At 44.8% G+C, this 21,650-nt stretch overlaps 1 protein-coding gene across 1 annotated transcript in view; it reads right to left on the reverse strand.

Moving 5' to 3' along the window:
- Positions 1–21,650, reverse strand: part of RPS6KC1 (ribosomal protein S6 kinase C1) — a 108,674-nt gene that overhangs the window by 56,042 nt on the left and 30,982 nt on the right. Inside the window, exons 4-7 of the mRNA XM_081185976.1 lie at positions 11,619–11,734; positions 8,947–9,040; positions 8,137–8,193; positions 7,324–7,686 (exon numbers count right to left, since the gene is read on the reverse strand). Coding sequence (XP_081042102.1) covers positions 7,324–7,686; positions 8,137–8,193; positions 8,947–9,040; positions 11,619–11,734 — 630 coding nt within the window. The remainder of the gene's footprint in view (positions 1–7,323; positions 7,687–8,136; positions 8,194–8,946; positions 9,041–11,618; positions 11,735–21,650) is intronic.

The raw sequence follows: 21,650 nt of genomic DNA on the forward strand, positions 1-21,650 counted from the left end.
ATTTGTCACTGCATCTTCCAGTTTGTTTAAAGAAGGTAGATTGCGGGGGGGGGGGGGGTTGCTGAGTATTTTCTTTTTTCTGAAAAGAGGCAGTAGGCCAAATAAGTCTGAGAGCCTCTGGTTTAGAGAGACTCTTTTAAGAAGCCTTTCCTCTCCTAGGTGCATGGGGGCCTCTCTGCCACTGTCTGGTGCTCTCAGTGAGCCACACTGTAGGCTGAATTTTAGTCAGAATAAATGTTGTTCCTTTGAGTGGCATTTGGCATAGGACTGGACTGTATCAAGGCTGCAGGGCCTCACACCTGAGGGTGTATTGCAGACCTCTCTATCTGGTCCTCAGGACTCTCTCCAGGCCACACCTCCTCGGCCACACACGCCACTCTGCTTGAGCATTTTTGCCTTGCAGGAATGTGCCCTTGAATGCACCTTGCTTGCCTGGAGGGGTGCGTGATACTGTAGAAACTAGCCTGCCACTCACAGGTAAGATTTATGGGTTTGCTGCTTTGCCTACCTTTTCCTCTGGCCCCACACACTTGTGGCCCCCAGGAGGTTGCTCATAATGGAATGTGGCCCTCACTCTGAAAAAGGTCCCATCCCCTGTCCCCTTGACCATATATGGCCATTACCCATCCTTGACTACATAGCATTATGAATTCTATCATGCTTTGAATGCAGGTCTCCCCGGGTTCAAACCCGGTGAGCTCTAGTTAAAAGGATCAGGTAGCAGGCAATGAGAGAAACCTCTTTCCGCTACCCTGGGAAGCCGCTTCCAGTCCAAGCAGACAATACAGTGGTACCTTGGTTTTCGAACAGCTCAGTTCACAAACAACTTGGAACCTGAATGCTTCAAAACTGGAAGTAGGTGTTCCAGTTTTCAAACCTTTTTTTGGAAGTCGAACGTGCTCCATTTTGAGTCCCCCTGTGTTTCCTGTTGCGCTGCTAATTTGCGTCGCCCCATTGTAATTCAAGCCTTTTATTTCCAATTGCAGTGTTTTGAGGTGATATTTGGAGTTTATATTTGGTGCTTTTGTTTTTGCTATTTATTTTGCTTTTTTTTGTTTTGAGGCTTTTTCAATTAATTTGTTTTTGTGACTGTGTGGGTCCCAGTTCAACTACTGGTGGATTGAGTGAGTGAGTGACTGCAGAAATGGATAAAAGCCCCCCCCCCCATCCAAACAATGACTATCATCAGTGCAGGTAAGAAAAAAACATTAATTTTAATTTTTATCATCTACAATACTGTTTTATTTATTGTATAGTACAGTACATTGATTATTGCTTTCATTTTATGGATCAATGGTCTCGTTAGATAGAAAAATTCATGTTAGATTGCTGTTTTAGGAGTTGCTTTTAAAAGTCTGAAACGGATTAATCCATTTTGAATTACTTTCTATGGGAAAGTGTGCCTTGTTTCATGTTAAATTGCAGTTTTAGGAGTTGTTTTTAAAAGTCTGGAACAGATTAATCCATTTTGAATTACTTTCTATGGGAAAGCATGCCTTGGTTTTAGAACAAACTATTATTATTATTATTATTATTATTATTATTATTATTATTATTATTATTATTATTTGTACCCCACTCATCTGGCTGGGTTTCCCCAGCCACTCTAGGCAGCTTCCAACAAAGATTAAAAATACATTAAAATGCCACACATTAAAAACTTCCCTAAACAGGGCTGCCTTCAGATATCTTCTAAATGTCAGGTAGTTGTTTATCTCTTTGACATCTGATGGGAGGGTGTTCCACAGGGTGGGTGCCACTACTAAGAAGGCCCTCTGCCTAGTTCCCTGTAGCTTGGCTTCTCGCAGTGAGGGAACCGCCAGAAGGCCCTCGGTGCTGGACCTCAGTGTCCGGGTAGAATGATGGGGGTGGAGACGCTCCTTCAGGTATACTGGGCCAAGGCCGTTTAGGGCTTTAAAGGTCAACACCAACACTTTGAATTGTGCTCAGAAACATACTGGGAGCCAATGTAGGTCTTTCAGGAAAGGTGTTTTATGGTCTGAGCGGCCACCCCCAGTCACCAGTCTAGCTGCCGCATTCTGGATTAGTTGTAGTTTCCGGGTCACCTTCAAAAGTAGCCCCACATAGAGCACATTGCAGTAGTCCAAGCGGGAGATAACCAGCGCATGCACCAGTCTGGCGCGCCAGTCCGCGGGCAGATAGGGTCTTAGCCTGCATACCAGATGGAGCTGGTAGACAGCTGCCCTGGACACAGATTTGACCTGTGCCTCCATGGACAGCTGTGAGTCCAAAATGACTCCCAGGCTGCGCTCCTGGTCCTTCAGGGGCACAGTTACCCCATTGAGGACCAGGGAGTCCTCCACACCACACCACCCCCGTCTTGTCAGGATTCAGCCTCAATCCATTAGCCGCCATCCATCCTCCAACCGATTAAGTTTGAGAACCAAGGTACCAGTGTACTGGCCAAGGCAGTCAAACAGATTTTATCTATTCATGTATTTAATTGAATTTCATAGAATCATAGAAGAGTTGGAAGAGACCACAAGGGCCATCAAGTCCAACCCCCTGCCAAGCAGGAAACACCATCAGAGCACTCCTGACATATGGTTGTCAAGCCTCTGCTTAAAGACCTCCAAAGTAGGAGACTCCACCATACTCCTTGGCAGCAAATTCCACTGTCAAACAGCTCTTACTGTCAGGAAGTTCTTCCTAATGTTTAGGTGCAATCTTCTTTCTTGAAGTTTGGATCCATTGCTCCGTGTCCGCTTCTCTGGAGCAGCAGAAAACAACCTTTCTCCCTCCTCTATGTGACATCCTTATATATATTTGAACATGGCTATCATATCACCCCTTAACCTCCTCTTCTCCAGGCTAAACATGCCCAGCTCCCTTAGCCGTTCCTCATAAGGCATCGTTTCCAGGCCTTTGACCATTTTGGTTGCCCTCTTCTGGACACGTTCCAGTTTGTCAGTGTCCTTCTTGAACTGTGGTGCCCAGAACTGGACACAGTACTCCAGGTGAGGTCTGACCAGAGCAGAATACAGTGGCACTATTACTTCCCTTGATCTAGATGCTATACTCCTATTGATGCAGCCCAGAATTGCATTGGCTTTTTTAGCTGCCGCGTCACACTGTTGGCTCATTTGTATACTGCTTAATTGTAAATAAAACCTCTAAGCCGTTTAGAGGAGATGGTATAAGGCAGCTTCCTATGTTTCCATACATATGAATGCCTCTGAATGTCTTGGATGTTTTGGTTGAGATCCCTGCATTGCAGGGGGTTGGAATAGATGACCCTCAGGGTCCCAGGATTGTATGCTTCCAAACAGTTTTCAAATCCAGCAGCCAACGGAATCATCAGCACCAGCATCATTATTATTTTTTTAAGTCTGGAGCACTGAAAAGTCTGCTTCCCTTTTTCTTTTTGTATTCTATTCTATCATTTGGATAATAAACTAGGTGATTGTATGTGCACATGTTAATTAATGGAAGGGAAGCAGATCCCCACTGCACCAAACAAAGCAGGTGGGGAAGAGTCCTTTTAGCAACTTACAGATACAGTAAGGATAAATGCTGGTTGAGCTACTGAGAAAAGGCTCATCTGATTTTCACACTAATGTTGCATGTTGGCAGGATGGCAACCGTTTTGTACCACGAACTACTAAGGGCTCATATGCAAACCAATTTGAAGTTTTATTGCAGTTGTTTGGTATTTGATGCAAACTCCACTGAGGTAGAGAGAGCTCTTCTCAGGAGTTCCAAAAGTAAACGCTCATGAAAATATACCCCCTTCTAATGCACTGGCTGTGCTTAGGAGATCAAACATCTCTCAGATTATTATTATTATTATTATTATTATTATTATTATTATTATTATTATTATTATTAGAAGCAGAGCTATGACATGCTTTTTTGTCAGGGCATGCAGCCCCTTTGTGGCACAGGCAAACAAACTAGGAAGTATTCAACCAACCATAGTTTCCTGTTACATCCAAACTAGGGGACTGCGGTTACCAGCTTCAGAGAAGTCAGGATATCAAACCATGGTGTGAAGTTCATTATTTATCACTGGTTATTAATTAACATACCACTTGCCTGCCCAAATGGCTTCCAAGTATAAAATCAATTATAAAGTCCATACATAATCAAAAGCAGCTTTGAATTTCCTGGTTTGTTCCCAAACTGAAAATGATAGTTTTCCAGTTCAGGGGGAGGGAAAACTGGAAGCTTGTGGCTAATTAGAGGCTTCCCAGTTTGATAGTGGGTTGCCCAAATTCGCTCCCACACATACGGCAAAAGGCTTGTTCATATCTCAGTATATTAAGTCAAGTAACGATCACCTTAACGGGCAACGCTGTACCCCTTAAACTCACTGCACGTACAGCATATGTAATGTCACCATGAGTTTCTTGCAAGAGGACATGAGAAGTGGCCTTTTGGACTATATAAATTATAAAACTTAATGCTGTGAACTAAACGAGACAGCAGTTAAGAGGCTATTGCACTATTACAGGGATATGGCACTGATAGGAGTCAATGGAAAGGAGAGATTTCTGCAAGGCACACCGCGAAGTAAAGTGCTCGAGATCAACTGATAGCAGAAATCATTAAGAGCAAAGATAAAAATCAAGAAGCGGGGCTTTTGGGTTTTTTTGTTCTCCGTGTTGCAACTGAAGTTTGGAAGCTTCAAATCCTACTTACTTGGCGCCACCATGTGGCAATAATCTGTATTGCCACTATTTCCATCAATGGAGAATGGAAACTCTTGTTCACAAGCAAAAACATACCAACAGTTGTGTAAATCCTTCTATTCCTGAGGTCCAAACTTTGAAGTAGCAGCATGGAGGGGGCGGGAGGAGTAGCCTCTTATACATCTTTGAAGGGGCGGGGGAGAGAGACAGAGAGAAGGGAGCGAACAAGAATATAGAGGTGCAGAAGGTAAGTTTTCTCCTGACACAAGCCCACTAGGAAGGATAAACTCATTTGATAAATCTATAGGTAGCTTCCTAACTATTAATGCAGATATGTAAATTCTGCAAGACTGCACTGTTTCCCATGCACCCACATCACTTTCGACAGACATTAACACATAAGAAGAGCTCTGCAGGATCTGACCAACAGCCCGTCTAGTCCAGCATTCTGTTCTTACAGTGGCCAGCCAGACGCCTGTGGAAAGCCCACTATGCAGGACATGAGAACAACAGCACTCTCCCTTCTCATGTTCTCCAGCAACTGGTGTTCAGCACAGAAGCAGAAAATAGTTATCACGGTTTGTAGCCGTTGATAGGATTAGGCTAACGAAAGGAGGATAAGACTTTTTCAAAGCCATCCAAGCTGGTGGTTCCATCACTACCTTTTGTACCTGGCTGTGCAGTTCTGGAATGCTTACACATAAAGGTTGAAAAGCCAGGGTCTGTAGTGCTCAAACCTCACCCATTTAATAATATAAGAAACCAAAATGCGAGAGGGAAGCCCTGCTTGAGTGGAGCCTAAGCCTGCGCTTACTGGGATCATTTGACCCTAGAAATATTTTGAAGAAAGGGAACGAATGAATGAGGTTGAGGAAGCCACAAATTGTAAAGTTTCCGGTTTCAGCTAATGTTCCAAGGGAAAGGATTCCTCTAACTCTGGAGAAAATCAGGAGAACTGGAGTTTTAAGTGGCCCTTGTGTGGACTTGACAGCATCAAGAAGGCCCTCTTCGCCGGTAACCTGGGAAGGAAGTTCTCTTTTTGGAATATAGGCAAAAAGGATGCATATCCACAACAGGGGGATAACTTTGGCCAGCTTGCCTACTGCAGAAGCACGTTCAACTGAGCTGCACAGCCTTCTCCCCTAGATCAAGCTCGGAGGAAGCCCGCTCCGAAAATCAACGTGAGGCAGGATACAGATTCCTATGGGGCTGATTAACTGGCGGGAGCAGCTGTGATCTGTGGACAGCTGCCCCACGCTGAGCCTCTGAAATGCAGGTGACAGTTTCTCAGTGAAATACCCTCAGGCCCTGGAGTGGCTCCACCCACCCAGGCTGGTCTATGGATCCTCCTGGGCAGAAAGCTATGGAAGAAGCTTCTTGATCCAGATGAAGAACAAACACTTCCTGAGCTCTGGCGTATATTCCCATATCCTTTCATTGCCCTTCGGTCCTGACCCCTGGGTTGTCCCTCGGTCCTACCTCCTACTTTGTCCTTTGGCCCCAAGCCTTCTCCATCCCACTGCTCTTGGCTCATTTCTGGCCATCATCCAACATCCCAGCGCCAACAGTGACACAGTCCCTTTCCTCCTCTCCAAGGCAGTTAAAGCATATAATATGACTTTTTGCTTTAATCACGATGTTTAGCTTGTTTTTTTTAGTTGTTGCTTTGTTATCAGTGTTTTATGGACTGTTCATAGTTTTTACACTGATGATTTGCTAATTATTCCATTTGATTTGTGCTGCATTTGTGATGTTCTGTTACGTTCCATCATATGCTCCTGCTCTTTATTGTTTGTAAGCCACTTCTGGGATTCATTTGAAAGGAATACAGCCTAGAAACACAATATATCAAATCAAATCGATTTTGGAACAGCAGGAGTCAGAGGATAACGACACCAAGGAATGGCCACACTTGTGAGTAGTCAGAGGCCATGTTCAGGGCTACCGATGGACAGAAGAGACAGGATTACAGTGGTACCTCGGGTTAAGTACTTAATTCGTTCTGGAGGTCTGTTCTTAACCTGAAACTGTTCTTAACCTGAAGCACCACTTTAGCTAATGGGGCCTCCTGCTGCCGCTGTGCCGCCGCTGCACGATTTCTGTTCTCATCCTGAAGCAAAGTTCTTAACCCGAGGTAATGTTTCTGGTTTAGAGGAGTCTGTAACCTGAAGCGTATGTAACCTGAAGCATATGTAACCCGAGGTACCACTGTAGATGGTTTGATCTAGCAGGGCTACTCTGATGTTCTCACAGGGCGGTTTTCAATTTACACCACAGATAAGGAACCCACAGTTCTCCAAACTTCCCAAATCCCATCAGCCGTAACCAGCATGGCCAGTGGTCAAGGATCATGGGAGCTGGAGCCCGGCAACATCTAGGAAGTTGCAAGTCCCCCCATTCCTACCTTATGCCAAACCTAGTTCAAGACAAACCTTAGCACTTAGCAAACTATCTATGCAGACACAATGCAGATATTGACTGGGTTGCTGAGTTTGCTCCCATTGGCAGGAGAATCCCTTGGACAGAGTTCCACACATGGGATCTTCCAACCAGCGGAAGGGAAGAGGCAACTCTCACCTGAGGTTGAGACTCTGGAGGGCAGCAGGCTGGCAAAAGCTGAACCAAGTCAACAAGAAACGCAGGCAAAAAAACACAATAAGTAAAACCATACCTTGCACCCCTTCCAGGAGCAGGTCCACTCCTTTCCTATAAAAGCCAAAGGCAGCCTCATAGTCTTCCTCTTCCTCCTTCTTCAAGGCCAGCTTTATCAGCTCCCCTGCCTTGTCCAGGTAATCTCGCCTGCCAAGCTTGGCCTTTAAGCTCCCAGTGAACAGGCCCCGGCTCTCCCTCTCGCCATCGGGTTTGCTCCATTCGTGGTCCGAAACGGCAGAGGCCTGCGCCAGCGGTTCAGTGGGAAAGCTGAGGCTGAAGGATCTGCTGGGGGAATTCTGGTTAGATGCCATTCCATCATCTAACTCAGCAAGAGAGTCCACATCAACGGTCAATGAGATCAGGTCACTGTCGCTTGACAAACCTGAAGGGCAGAAGGAGAATGGAGTTGGGAAAGAATCTGGTGGGTCATCTAGTCCAGAGGTAGCCAAAATGGCATCTTCCAGCCGCGGGCAAATCATGGCTGCCAGAGGGTCCAATTTGGCCAATGAGACCCATGTCCAAGTGTCAATCAGGTGATGTCACTGGGTGATGTCAGCTGATATGCAAGGGGGTGGAATTTGCTGGTGAAACAGACCCCTGCATAGAGTAGGACTGAAGTCTCCACTCATCCGCTGGTGAGCAGACAGTTCAGTCCTGCTGGGTGCTGCTTCACCAGTACATTTTCTGAGGGGAACGCACTGGCAAAGAAGACCCGCACCCCTCCCCACATGGCACAATCCAAGATTTCAGCTAATCGCAGAAGCAACGATCAGCACGACGCTGCTGCGTTCGCGACCGAAACTCAAATCGACCACTCCTTACTCACGCTTACCTCCATACTCTGACTGGCTGAGTGTCACGTCATCAAGGAGACCGGCATCCTTCCGGGCTTGAAACCAAAGGTGGGGAAGAGAGGGGAAATATATAGAAGGGAAAGTGGGTGAGTTTCTGTAGCCCGGGACAAGTCACAACTCTTGAGATGACGCCTGCATGTGTTATAACTGGGATACTGAACCCTTTCTCCAATCTGTGTAGAAATCAAATGACCTTGGCCACATTCATAGCTCAAAGCACAATAATACACCGCTTTAAACAGTTGTGGGGGAAGCCATGAGTTTTTAAAGTGGTAGCACAGCACTTTAAATGGTGTGAGAAAAAGGGTCTGAGAAACCAACCCCTCACTAACTAAAACAATATAAATGAATCACATGCTTATTAAAGACACTGCAGATATGCCAAACTACAGACTTGCAGCATGGTCCTAGGCATTTTTGCTCAGAGTCCCCACAGTTTTTTAACAGGGCTTATACCCTAAACAAGCATGCTTAGGGTTGCAAGTGTTACAAGTGCCTTTTACAGAAAGACAGCTGCATTAAGGTATCTCAAGCTCTGGCATTAGCCGGTTTTATCCCATAACAGCGAAGAGTGGCAAGGTTTGGGACTCCATGCATGCTAACACCAACTACGTTTACATGTTTGCGCGGACCAAAAAAATTCTAGCTGAAATGCTAATGCTGCCATCTAGAGGAGATGAGGAGGGAAAAGGTGCACTTTTACATTCCTTGACTATGCTATAAATCACCCTACTTGGTAAACTTGGGCTGGGGACAAAATTACGAGAGGTAACACAGTGGGAGCCAACCTTCAGAACTGCAGACCGACAGGCTGTCTGTCAAGGAATCCAACAGAGGATCTGCAGGGCCAATCAATTCAGACCCAGCATGCACTTCTCCATCCTTGAAAAATAAAGAGAAATTAGGACTTATTTAACTGTTACTTACTATGAATTAAAGCAACTTCCACTTTCACCAAGAAAAAGAAAAAAGAGCTATAGAAAAACGTGGCCAGGTCACAGAGGCTTCACACCCTCCCCATTCAAAACCTAACTTCTTAAATAAAAGGCTCACTGGTATTTTCACCCATCTGGGGAAAGGAAAAGTTATACCTCCCCTCCCCACAATGGAAGCCCCCCCACACCTGAACGGTATTTTTTTAAGCTCATAGTTGCCAACTACATATTTCGTGAGTGTGCAGTTTAGCCCTAAGTATCTAGCATCTATAAGCAACACATTCGAAGCAGCCTTCTCAGTGAAGAAAAATATCATTTACTTTAATAATAATAATAATAATAATAATAATAATAATAATAATAATAATAATAATTTATTATTTATACCCCGCCCATCTGGCTGGGCTTCCCCAGCCACTCTGGGCGGCTTCCAACACAATATTAAAATACAGTAATGCATCAAACATTAAAAGCTTCCCTAAACTTTAAATCACCCTGCTTGCCTGCAGCCCTATTCCACAAAAGAGAGCAGCTCTGAAGCATGAGTGCATTCTGGCTGCACACAAGTGTCTCCTTTGTGGGCATATTCCCATTTATTCATATATCGAGTGATATACAACACACCAGCACCTCTTGCAATTCATGGGGGATACATAGGTAGCTACTTAGACATAATGGCTAGCTATGACAGCCTCCACTGTCGGAGGCAGTATGACTCTGGACACCAAGATGCTGGGCATTGCAAGAGGGGAGAGTGCTGCTGCACGCAGACTTCCTCCTTGCAGGCTTCCCACGGGCATCTGGTCGGCCATTTTGAGAACAGGGGCTGGACTAGATGAGCCTTTGGTCTGATCCAGGAAGAGCTCCTCTTAACGTCCTACTGACCATGCTAACTACGCAAGGGTTCCCAGAATCTGGTATATGAGGGTTTAAAGACAGGCACATGCCATTCATGCCTACATATATAGGAAATGAATGGCATCCCTAGCTAGCTGTCAGGGATGATGGGAACTGTAGTCCAGAAACAGCTGGAGACCCAGGTTTGGGAAACTCTGGTTTGAGCTTTCACAAATGCGGGCCAACCAAGGTTCAGAGCTGTATTTCCTAATACTTCATTTATTTTTTAAAATAATTTTTTTAATTGATTTTCCAAGATTGACCCAATATTACCACAGTTTTGCCAATTATACAGGTTCCAATTAAAGTCAAAATAATTCCAATTGATTCCAAATTTATATAATTTAATCAAAGTGGTTTCCTGCGCTCCTTGATCAATTTTTTTTATGCAGTCCTTGCGGTTCATTTTTATAACCTTCTAATTACATTTCAGTTGGTATATTAATCGTTAAGATAACGGCTGCATTTTTAACTATTAAATATTCGTGTTGATACCTTATCTAACTTTCCAAGGATTTCTAATGAGGTGCTCTAATTATTTCCCTCTTCTCTGCATGTGTCAGTCTGAATATGTTGAATTATAAGCCCTTGGCCACTAACACCACTTTAAATAAACACGGTTTCCCCAAAATAATTATGGGAACTGCAGATTGTCTAGGATACTTAGTTGTTAGGAGACCCCTGTTTGCCTCCCAGTTTTTATAATTCACATGAGTTCTTGTGAAGAGGGATTGACTGTTAAACCACTCTGTAAATTGCATCTCTGTGAGGGAAATAAGGGTCTCCTAACAACTCTCAGAATCCCTGCGATGGGGTGAGCTCCCGTTGCTCGGTCCCAGCTCCTGCCAAACTAGCAGTTTGAAAGCAGGTCAAAGTGCAAGCAGATAAATAGGTGCCACTCCGGCGGGAAGGTAAGTGGTGTTTCTGTGCGCTGCTCTGGTTTCGCCAGAAGCGGCTTAGTCATGCTGGCCACGTGACTCGGAAAAACCATCTGCGGACAAACGTCGGCTCCCTCGGCCTATAGAGCGAGATGAGCACGCAACCCCAGAGTTGTTCGTGACTGGACTTAACTGTCAGGGGTCCTTTACCTTTTCAGTTTTAACAGTTTTAACAACTCTCAGAACCAGAACTTTTTTTCAGCCAGAACTCACTGGAACTCAGATCAGGCAGCTCTCAGGTGGGCACCACTGCCTTGATAAGAGAACAAGTGAGGCATTCACAGTTCCAGTGCCTCTTTTTCTAGAAAAAACAGCCCTGCTCAGAACCCTTAACAAGCTACAGTTCCCAGAATCCTTTGGGGGAAACCATGACTGCTTGAAGTGGTATGATGGTGTGGGTGTGGCTTAAGTTCTACTCAAGAGTAGACCCACTGAAACTAATGGACCTAACTTACTAGGTTTCTTTCATTTCAATGGGTCTACCCCAAGCCCATCTTGGCCAAATACCACCTCACATATAAACCCGTTTAAAATGGGTTCCTCCTCCTCCCTCCTTCCCTAGGGGAGACCCTGTTTACATCGACTTGACCTGACTCTCAAAAGAGTAGCTGCCTTAAAGAGCGAGGCTGTTGCTTATTCTGCCTAGTGGCATCACTGACGAGGCATGGAGCGGCTCAGAAGTTATTTAACCTTAAAGAAATCTTCAAGCTGCTTGCTGTTAAAGAGCGCCGGGATGTTGGCAGAGAACTGAAGCAAGTCTTCTGCGCACTGTCTCCTCTCTTCAATCACGCTTTCTTCAAATCGCCCTGAAACATAAAAAGCATCAACATTCTGAGAAACAATTAAGCCTTTTCCTTGCTTTATCAAAAAACAAAAAACAAAACAAAACCCCACCACCGTACGAGAAGAAAGCCCCGCATCTATGAAGACGCATGATCGCTTTGGGAGACAGCGACAAGCTTCACACTTCTCAAAATGCCCCCTACAATCCTGCCTTCTGCAATCAAATGATATAATCTGGCAGCGGCTCGCAGAACCCAAGATTCCACCCTCTTTAAAAGACGTGCGAAGCAACACTCCAGATTAGCCAAGAGACACAAGCATATGTCCATCAGTTTCCAGAAGCAAAATGTTCTAATCCTCCTTGTCACATTATGGATGGCCACGTTCTGCCTTAGCTACAGGCCTAACCCTGCGCAGACTGGATCGCCACCTAGCAAGGCTCTAACTGCACGTGTTAAGTCAACGACACGATTGCTAAAATTAAATACCGGGCGCCAATGGGATTCTTCTTCTTTTTTTAATTTCCCTTCCCCTAATGGTAATTGCTGCACCAGGACTGGAGTGGTGGGGGGTTGATTTTACGGAGTTTGCAGCTGGAGAGGGAAAGATTCTATTTCACCTTCCTGAACGCTGCAATCTTGGTACCAGGTGTGGGTCTCCCCCCAGACAGTTATTTAATTTTTAAAGACACACAGCGCGATTACTAATCGCATCATTAACATCACACGTAGTTGGGCCCTCAGCTAACATAAAGGCAGAGGCTTGGATGGATGTTGAGTGGAACTCTCCTTATGGGACGCTCCCATCAGAAGGAAAGGCAATTTTCGCCCGATTCCCTCTCCCACCTGCAGCCCCTGTGCATCCCAACCCCCCAACCCGGAAATCTGCTCCGGAGGGCTGGAGGACTGCCCAGAACAGCTGGAGCTGCAGGAGCTGCTGGGGAAAATGGGAATAGTCAGAAACTGGCACCTTCTCCTCCCTGCATCAAAGAGAGCCTCCACTGGATTAAAAGTTCTTATGTAAATAGGAGTCTTCCCCTCCACAGAAATGTTCTAGTCATTTTTTTTATTTATTATTTTGTTCCCAAAAAGTGTGGCTCATTGCAATACATATGTATTCCGTATCTGTTGTCTGTTTTTGACCATTTCGAGATAAGACAGAGTTATGAGATTTGCAGCGGCAGCCCAAAAGCGGAGGGAAAAACTAATGGAGGCTAATATGGCAAAGCACGATAATTTAATTGGATGATTTGATTTAAACATTTATCTGGATGCCTTTAAATGTATCAGCTCTCTTGACCATTTGTACTCTAAGGAGTATTTTTGTTTTATTCTTTTGTCATCTTTTGTATGTTGAATATTTAGTAGTAGTATTTTGGTCTGTTTTAATGCAAAGATAATATTAACAGTGCACATTTCATTTCATTTTTTCTGTGGTTAATATGACCATGATGGCCAAAAGAGCAACACAAAACGGTAGTAATATTTATATTCTGAAATGCTCCATAAATACTTTATCTTTTGCACTGGGTGATGAATTCGGCTTTCTCAACCCCGCCAGCCTTCATTGTGGGGGTGAGAGGGAAGCAAGCTTTTAGACCTTGGCTGGATCTACACAGATATAAAAAACACTATGGGGAGAAAAGCTATAAAAAGATACAGCTCCCAATTGAAATTTTCACCGACTTTGGATTTCCGCTCTACAGCGGGATCTGGTGTCACATTTTTATAATGCATTTATAACGTTATAAATTCACCTGTGTAGCTAAGATGATTATGATGACAGTAATAATAATAATTTTATTTATTTATTTCCCGCCCATCTGGCTGGGTTTCCCCAGCCACTCTGGGCAGCTTCCAACAAAGTATTAAATATATAATAAAACATCAGACATTAAAAACTTCCCTAAACTAGGCTGCCTTTAGATGTCTTCTAAAAGTCAGATAGTTGTTTCTTTCCTTGACATCTGGTGGGAGGGCGTTCCACAGGGCGGGTGCCACTACCGAGAAGGCCCTCTGCCTGGTTCCCTGTAACTTGGCTTCTCACAGTGAGGGAACCGCCAGAAGGCCCTCAGCGCTGGACCTCAGTGTCCGGGCTGAACAATGGGGGTGGAGACGCTACTTCAGGTATACTGAACCAAGGCCATTTAGGGCTTTAAAGGTCAGCACCAACACTTTGAATTGTGCTCGGAAACATACTGGGAGGAAACATAGGGAACCAATTGTTCAGTTTCTATTAATTGGTTCTCGTGGGAAACTTGCAGATTCTAGCTTCTCCAATTAACTCAAGCTGGAGTCAATTTACTCTTGGCAGAAAGCCCAGGTCTGCTTGACCTAGAAACTACTCACTCTGATTGGTTAACGAGCAGCACTCAACTCTGTTATCTAGGGATTGCTAGCACAGTTTGATGTGAGGTGTGTTAGGAGTTAGAAGTGCTGTGTATGGTTTTGAGAGAGAAAAAGAGAGGGTTTATTTTGCTTTTATTTGTATGCAGAAACTCTGCTGGTTTTATTTTTCCTTTTAATAAATCCTGTAAATAGTTATCCTGAGTCTAGCTGACTAGTCATTACTGCCGCAACTAGCTTCCTCGCTGTGCAGGAAAACTCTGCTACGTTTGGGCTAAAGCCAGTAGGGCTATGCCTGACACTCCAAAGTTCCATGAGGTTATGGGCATTGTGCTGCCAGCCTGAGTTGCGGTGGTGTCAGCATCAACGGCGTTGGTTCCAGTAGTTCCAGAAGTTGTTGTTCTCTGGCTGGTTCCTGACCGTGGTGAGCTGGTGACGCAGTGGACACAAGGACAACAGCTGCAGCGTGTGAGTGCTGGGTGCTGTGGTTCCTGTTTTCTCTCTCGGTGGTCGTGAGTAGCTGGTTCCGGGTTCCAGGGACATCGCTCTCAAGATGACCTCACAACCAGTTCAGATGGCTTTTGAGCGTCTGAATGACTCCAATTACTTGCTGTGGTCGGAACGCATGCAGGCAGTGCTGCAGAGGGATCGTCTCTGGCAAGTGGTGAGTAAGTTTCCTACGAAGCCTGATGATGAAGACCTCGATAAAGACCAAAGAGCAAGGGCCACAATTGTCTTGGGGCTGGAAGATTCCCAGTTGCCGTATGTGAGGGGAATCAAGACAGCTAGAGGTGTGTGGCAAGCACTTAAAGAACTCCATGTGCGTGAGACAGCGGTTTCCAAGCTGTTCATTCGCAAGGCATTGTATAAGGCAATGTTACAGCCTGGGGTTACAATGCAGGAACACCTACACAGTTTACAGTTAAAGTTTTCTGCGCTACAGGAAAGAGACTGTGCGTTAGACCAGCAGGAGAAGGTGGCTATTATTTTGAGTTCTCTCCCGGAAAGCTGGGATAATTTAGTTTTGTCTCTAGAAGGCATACAGGAGCATGATTTATCAGTCAGTTACGTTACTGGGCGTTTGATTGAAGAATGGCAGAAGAGGCAAGAAAGGTTGTTGGCTGCAGAGGCTTCTACAGGTGGGCGGTTTGGAAGGAGTTCTCATGCTGTGCCAGAGGTGAAGCAAAAGCAGCGTACCGGTGAGGAGTCAGCGTTTGCTGTTAGGCGTTGTTTCCGATGTGGGTCTTCAGCGCATCTAAAACGACAATGTCCGGAGTTGGTCAAGTCTCAGTTGCCGGTGCAAGAGCAGAGACGAGATCAGCAGCAGCAGCAGCAGCGTAAAAGGAAATTCTTCAAACAAAAACAGTCGGCTCAGCTGGTGACCGGCGAGGTCAAGATTGCTGATGAGAAACAAGCGGTCTGGGTGGTCGATTCGGGAGCGTCTCGCCACATCGTGAATTCAGATGAATTGTTTGTTTCCAAGAACTCAGCACAGCGCAGCCAGGTGGCTCTAGCAGACGGAAGTACTTCCGAAGTGATTTCGGGGGGTGCAGTTTTTGTTCCTTGTCTTCGTGAATGCCTGCAAAATGTACTTTGTGTGCCTTCATTAAGGAGCAATCTGATGTCTGTAGATTGTTTGCTAAAAGCTGGGTTTAAAGTGTATTTTGAAGGAGACAGTTGCATTATTAAGAAGGCTGGTGAGATTTTAGGCACTGCTAAGTCAGAGGGAGGCTTGTTTTGGCTTAAAGCAGGATCTCAAGTTGCAGCAGTAGTCAGTAAATCTCAGCCTGCAGTGAATAACAAAGCTATACATGACAACTGTGTGCACTTATTGCATAGGAAAATGGGGCATGCTTGCTGGAAAAGTGTACTAAAAATGTCTGAATTGGCTGATGGGGGTAATTTAAAGAGTTGTAACAAGTACCTTGATTGTAATGTGTGTAAAAAGGTTAAAACCCACAGAGTCTCTTACCCCAGAAGTGACAGAGTTAGTGAGTCACCGCTACAGCTGGTTCACATGGACGTAATTGGTCCATTTGCTGTAAGCAGGGGTGGATCGCGCTTTTCACTAACAATTGTGGATGACGCCACGCGTTATTCTTGGGTTTTTCCCATGAAGAATAAGGGTGACGTGTTCACTAAGTTTAAAGGCTGGGTGGCATCTGTGGAAAGATTTCTGTCTGTTAAACTCAGAAGGATTCAGACGGACAGAGGTGGCGAATTTATGTCAAATGCTTTTAGAGATTGGTTACAAAAGCGTGGCATTGGGCATAGAAAAACGAACGTTTTTTCCCCAGAGGAGAATGGCGTTGCAGAGCGAAAAAACAGATCTTTACAGGATATGATGTTTGCCATGCTTGATGATGCTGATTTGCCCATGTCTTATTGGGGGGAGAGCATGCTCACCGCGTGTTATCTCCAAAATAGGCTCTTTCATCAAACAATAGGTACAACCCCGTACTTTAAATTGTTTCAGAAAAAACCTAAAATTGACCATTTGCATGTGTTTGGATCAAAAGCCTGGGTATTAATTCCGAAACAAATGAGGAAGAAGGGAGATCCTAAGACCAAACAGTTAGTGTTTGTGGGTTACCAGGAGCTGGGAAAAGGTTTCCGCTTTGCTGAAGGGACGAATGGCATTGTGATCTCCAGGAATGCCAGTTTTTGTGAACATAGTGGCTGGGAGAGACTACATGCCAATACTGAGGTTTGGTTTGAACCTTCCCAGGAGCTTCATGACTCTGAAGGTAGACACAGAGAATCAGAGTCTGAGGGGGAGGAAAGTTCAGATAAGAGCTCTCAAGAAAGTGGAAGACCAGTTGCTAAGCAACAAAAGAGAGGTCGTAGTTCTGAGGAGGAAAGTGGGCCAGAAGAAAAATTTTCTCCCAGAAGATCTAAAAGACAAAACAAAGGAGTGCCTCCGGTGCGTTTTTCCCCAGATACTGCAAATGTGTTTAGTGTAAGTGCAGAACCCAAGAGTTTTCAGGAGGTGTTAAAGTTACCAAAAGAGGAGGCAGAGCGCTGGAAACAGGCAATGGAGGAAGAGATGTCCTCTCTGAATGAGCACAAGGTTTTTACACCAGTAGCAGCGCCTGAGGGGGCAAAGATTGTAGGCTGCAGGTGGGTGTACAAACTTAAACCTCTGGTGACAGGAGAGTACAAATACAAAGCTCGTTTAGTGGCTCAAGGATATTCTCAGAGGCCTGGAAAAGATTATGACGAGACTTTTTCCCCTACTGCTAAGGGGGACAGTGTAAGGCTGATTCTAACGCTTGGAGCAAAGAGAAAACTCCTGTTAAACCATTTTGATATTCAGACTGCATATTTACATGCACCAATATCAGAAGACCTGTATCTAGCCGAACCGCCTGGTTATGAGACAGGTTCCAATAGAGTGTTGAAATTAAACAAAGCTCTATACGGTCTCAAACAGGCTGCAAGATCTTGGAACAAATGTTTCCATGAGGCCTTAGTGTCATTTGGTTTCAAGCAGAGTACAGCTGACAATTGTGTTTATGTACGTGGTACAGGCAGTGATCAAGAGTTTTGTCTGATTTATGTAGATGATGTATTGTATGCCTGCAAAACAGATAAACAAACTAAAAGGTTTGCCAAGCAATTGTCCAGTAAGTTCAAAGTGAAGGACTTAGGCCCGGTTAGGACATATCTAGGGTTGGAAGTGTGCTGGGCCCAAGATGGCAGCTGCCTAATTAGTCAGCAGAACAAAGTTAAACAACTACTGACTACATACAGGATGCAGGATTGCAAAGGGGCAGCGGTGCCTATGGATCCAGGTTTCATAAAAACACTTCACATAGATGAGAGTCCTGAATTTGAACACCCTGATGTATATCACTCTGTAATTGGAAGTTTATTGTATATAGCACAGTGGTCCAGACCTGATATTAGCTATGCAGTAGGCATATTAAGTAGATTGGTCTCAAAACCCACACTAAATGCCTGGAAAGGGGTAAAACAAGTTCTGAGGTATCTCAAGCAGACAATTGGCTATATGTTACAATTAAATTCTTCAGAGGATGAAATGTTGAGTTGCTACTGCGATAGTGACTGGGGAAATTTGCCAGATAGAAAATCTGTCACAGGACTAGTTATAATGGTCGGTGGAGCTTTAATCAGCTGGCGGTCGCGCAAGCAAGACGTTGTAAGTGTGTCATCAACGGAATCAGAGTACGCCGCATTGAGTGAATTGTGCAACGAGGTGATTTATTTCAAGCATTTGTTGGCAGATTTAAATGTAAATTGTGGAGAACCGGTACAAGTTTACATTGATAATCAAGCTTGTATAACCTTAAGTAAAACAGAGGGTTTCAAATCGCGTTCCAAACATATCTCTGTAAAATACCAAAATGTACGTTGCTGTGTACAAGACAATGTAATCACCTGTACTTATGTGTCAAGTGAAGAAAATGTAGCAGATGTGTTAACTAAACCATTGGCAAAGATAAAGAACAAGCAAATGTGCAAGGGTTTAGGTTTGCTGGAAAAATGATCTCCTACATAGGTGTATTTGATGTTAATTGTTCAGCAGAATCTGTGAGGGGGTGTTCAGTTTCTATTAATTGGTTCTCGTGGGAAACTTGCAGATTCTAGCTTCTCCAATTAACTCAAGCTGGAGTCAATTTACTCTTGGCAGAAAGCCCAGGTCTGCTTGACCTAGAAACTACTCACTCTGATTGGTTAACGAGCAGCACTCAACTCTGTTATCTAGGGATTGCTAGCACAGTTTGATGTGAGGTGTGTTAGGAGTTAGAAGTGCTGTGTATGGTTTTGAGAGAGAAAAAGAGAGGGTTTATTTTGCTTTTATTTGTATGCAGAAACTCTGCTGGTTTTATTTTTCCTTTTAATAAATCCTGTAAATAGTTATCCTGAGTCTAGCTGACTAGTCATTACTGCCGCAACTAGCTTCCTCGCTGTGCAGGAAAACTCTGCTACGTTTGGGCTAAAGCCAGTAGGGCTATGCCTGACACTCCAAAGTTCCATGAGGTTATGGGCATTGTGCTGCCAGCCTGAGTTGCGGTGGTGTCAGCATCAACGGCGTTGGTTCCAGTAGTTCCAGAAGTTGTTGTTCTCTGGCTGGTTCCTGACCGTGGTGAGCTGGTGACGCAGTGGACACAAGGACAACAGCTGCAGCGTGTGAGTGCTGGGTGCTGTGGTTCCTGTTTTCTCTCTCGGTGGTCGTGAGTAGCTGGTTCCGGGTTCCAGGGACATCGCTCTCAAGATGACCTCACAACCAGTTCAGATGGCTTTTGAGCGTCTGAATGACTCCAATTACTTGCTGTGGTCGGAACGCATGCAGGCAGTGCTGCAGAGGGATCGTCTCTGGCAAGTGGTGAGTAAGTTTCCTACGAAGCCTGATGATGAAGACCTCGATAAAGACCAAAGAGCAAGGGCCACAATTGTCTTGGGGCTGGAAGATTCCCAGTTGCCGTATGTGAGGGGAATCAAGACAGCTAGAGGTGTGTGGCAAGCACTTAAAGAACTCCATGTGCGTGAGACAGCGGTTTCCAAGCTGTTCATTCGCAAGGCATTGTATAAGGCAATGTTACAGCCTGGGGTTACAATGCAGGAACACCTACACAGTTTACAGTTAAAGTTTTCTGCGCTACAGGAAAGAGACTGTGCGTTAGACCAGCAGGAGAAGGTGGCTATTATTTTGAGTTCTCTCCCGGAAAGCTGGGATAATTTAGTTTTGTCTCTAGAAGGCATACAGGAGCATGATTTATCAGTCAGTTACGTTACTGGGCGTTTGATTGAAGAATGGCAGAAGAGGCAAGAAAGGTTGTTGGCTGCAGAGGCTTCTACAGGTGGGCGGTTTGGAAGGAGTTCTCATGCCGTGCCAGAGGTGAAGCAAAAGCAGCGTACCGGTGAGGAGTCAGCGTTTGCTGTTAGGCGTTGTTTCCGATGTGGGTCTTCAGCGCATCTAAAACGACAATGTCCGGAGTTGGTCAAGTCTCAGTTGCCGGTGCAAGAGCAGAGACGAGATCAGCAGCAGCAGCAGCAGCGTAAAAGGAAATTCTTCAAACAAAAACAGTCGGCTCAGCTGGTGACCGGCGAGGTCAAGATTGCTGATGAGAAACAAGCGGTCTGGGTGGTCGATTCGGGAGCGTCTCGCCACATCGTGAATTCAGATGAATTGTTTGTTTCCAAGAACTCAGCACAGCGCAGCCAGGTGGCTCTAGCAGACGGAAGTACTTCCGAAGTGATTTCGGGGGGTGCAGTTTTTGTTCCTTGTCTTCGTGAATGCCTGCAAAATGTACTTTGTGTGCCTTCATTAAGGAGCAATCTGATGTCTGTAGATTGTTTGCTAAAAGCTGGGTTTAAAGTGTATTTTGAAGGAGACAGTTGCATTATTAAGAAGGCTGGTGAGATTTTAGGCACTGCTAAGTCAGAGGGAGGCTTGTTTTGGCTTAAAGCAGGATCTCAAGTTGCAGCAGTAGTCAGTAAATCTCAGCCTGCAGTGAATAACAAAGCTATACATGACAACTGTGTGCACTTATTGCATAGGAAAATGGGGCATGCTTGCTGGAAAAGTGTACTAAAAATGTCTGAATTGGCTGATGGGGGTAATTTAAAGAGTTGTAACAAGTACCTTGATTGTAATGTGTGTAAAAAGGTTAAAACCCACAGAGTCTCTTACCCCAGAAGTGACAGAGTTAGTGAGTCACCGCTACAGCTGGTTCACATGGACGTAATTGGTCCATTTGCTGTAAGCAGGGGTGGATCGCGCTTTTCACTAACAATTGTGGATGACGCCACGCGTTATTCTTGGGTTTTTCCCATGAAGAATAAGGGTGACGTGTTCACTAAGTTTAAAGGCTGGGTGGCATCTGTGGAAAGATTTCTGTCTGTTAAACTCAGAAGGATTCAGACGGACAGAGGTGGCGAATTTATGTCAAATGCTTTTAGAGATTGGTTACAAAAGCGTGGCATTGGGCATAGAAAAACGAACGTTTTTTCCCCAGAGGAGAATGGCGTTGCAGAGCGAAAAAACAGATCTTTACAGGATATGATGTTTGCCATGCTTGATGATGCTGATTTGCCCATGTCTTATTGGGGGGAGAGCATGCTCACCGCGTGTTATCTCCAAAATAGGCTCTTTCATCAAACAATAGGTACAACCCCGTACTTTAAATTGTTTCAGAAAAAACCTAAAATTGACCATTTGCATGTGTTTGGATCAAAAGCCTGGGTATTAATTCCGAAACAAATGAGGAAGAAGGGAGATCCTAAGACCAAACAGTTAGTGTTTGTGGGTTACCAGGAGCTGGGAAAAGGTTTCCGCTTTGCTGAAGGGACGAATGGCATTGTGATCTCCAGGAATGCCAGTTTTTGTGAACATAGTGGCTGGGAGAGACTACATGCCAATACTGAGGTTTGGTTTGAACCTTCCCAGGAGCTTCATGACTCTGAAGGTAGACACAGAGAATCAGAGTCTGAGGGGGAGGAAAGTTCAGATAAGAGCTCTCAAGAAAGTGGAAGACCAGTTGCTAAGCAACAAAAGAGAGGTCGTAGTTCTGAGGAGGAAAGTGGGCCAGAAGAAAAATTTTCTCCCAGAAGATCTAAAAGACAAAAC

This window comes from Podarcis bocagei, assembly GCF_964188305.1.
Source record: "Podarcis bocagei genome assembly, chromosome: 3".
NCBI classification, from domain to species: domain Eukaryota; kingdom Metazoa; phylum Chordata; class Lepidosauria; order Squamata; family Lacertidae; genus Podarcis; species Podarcis bocagei.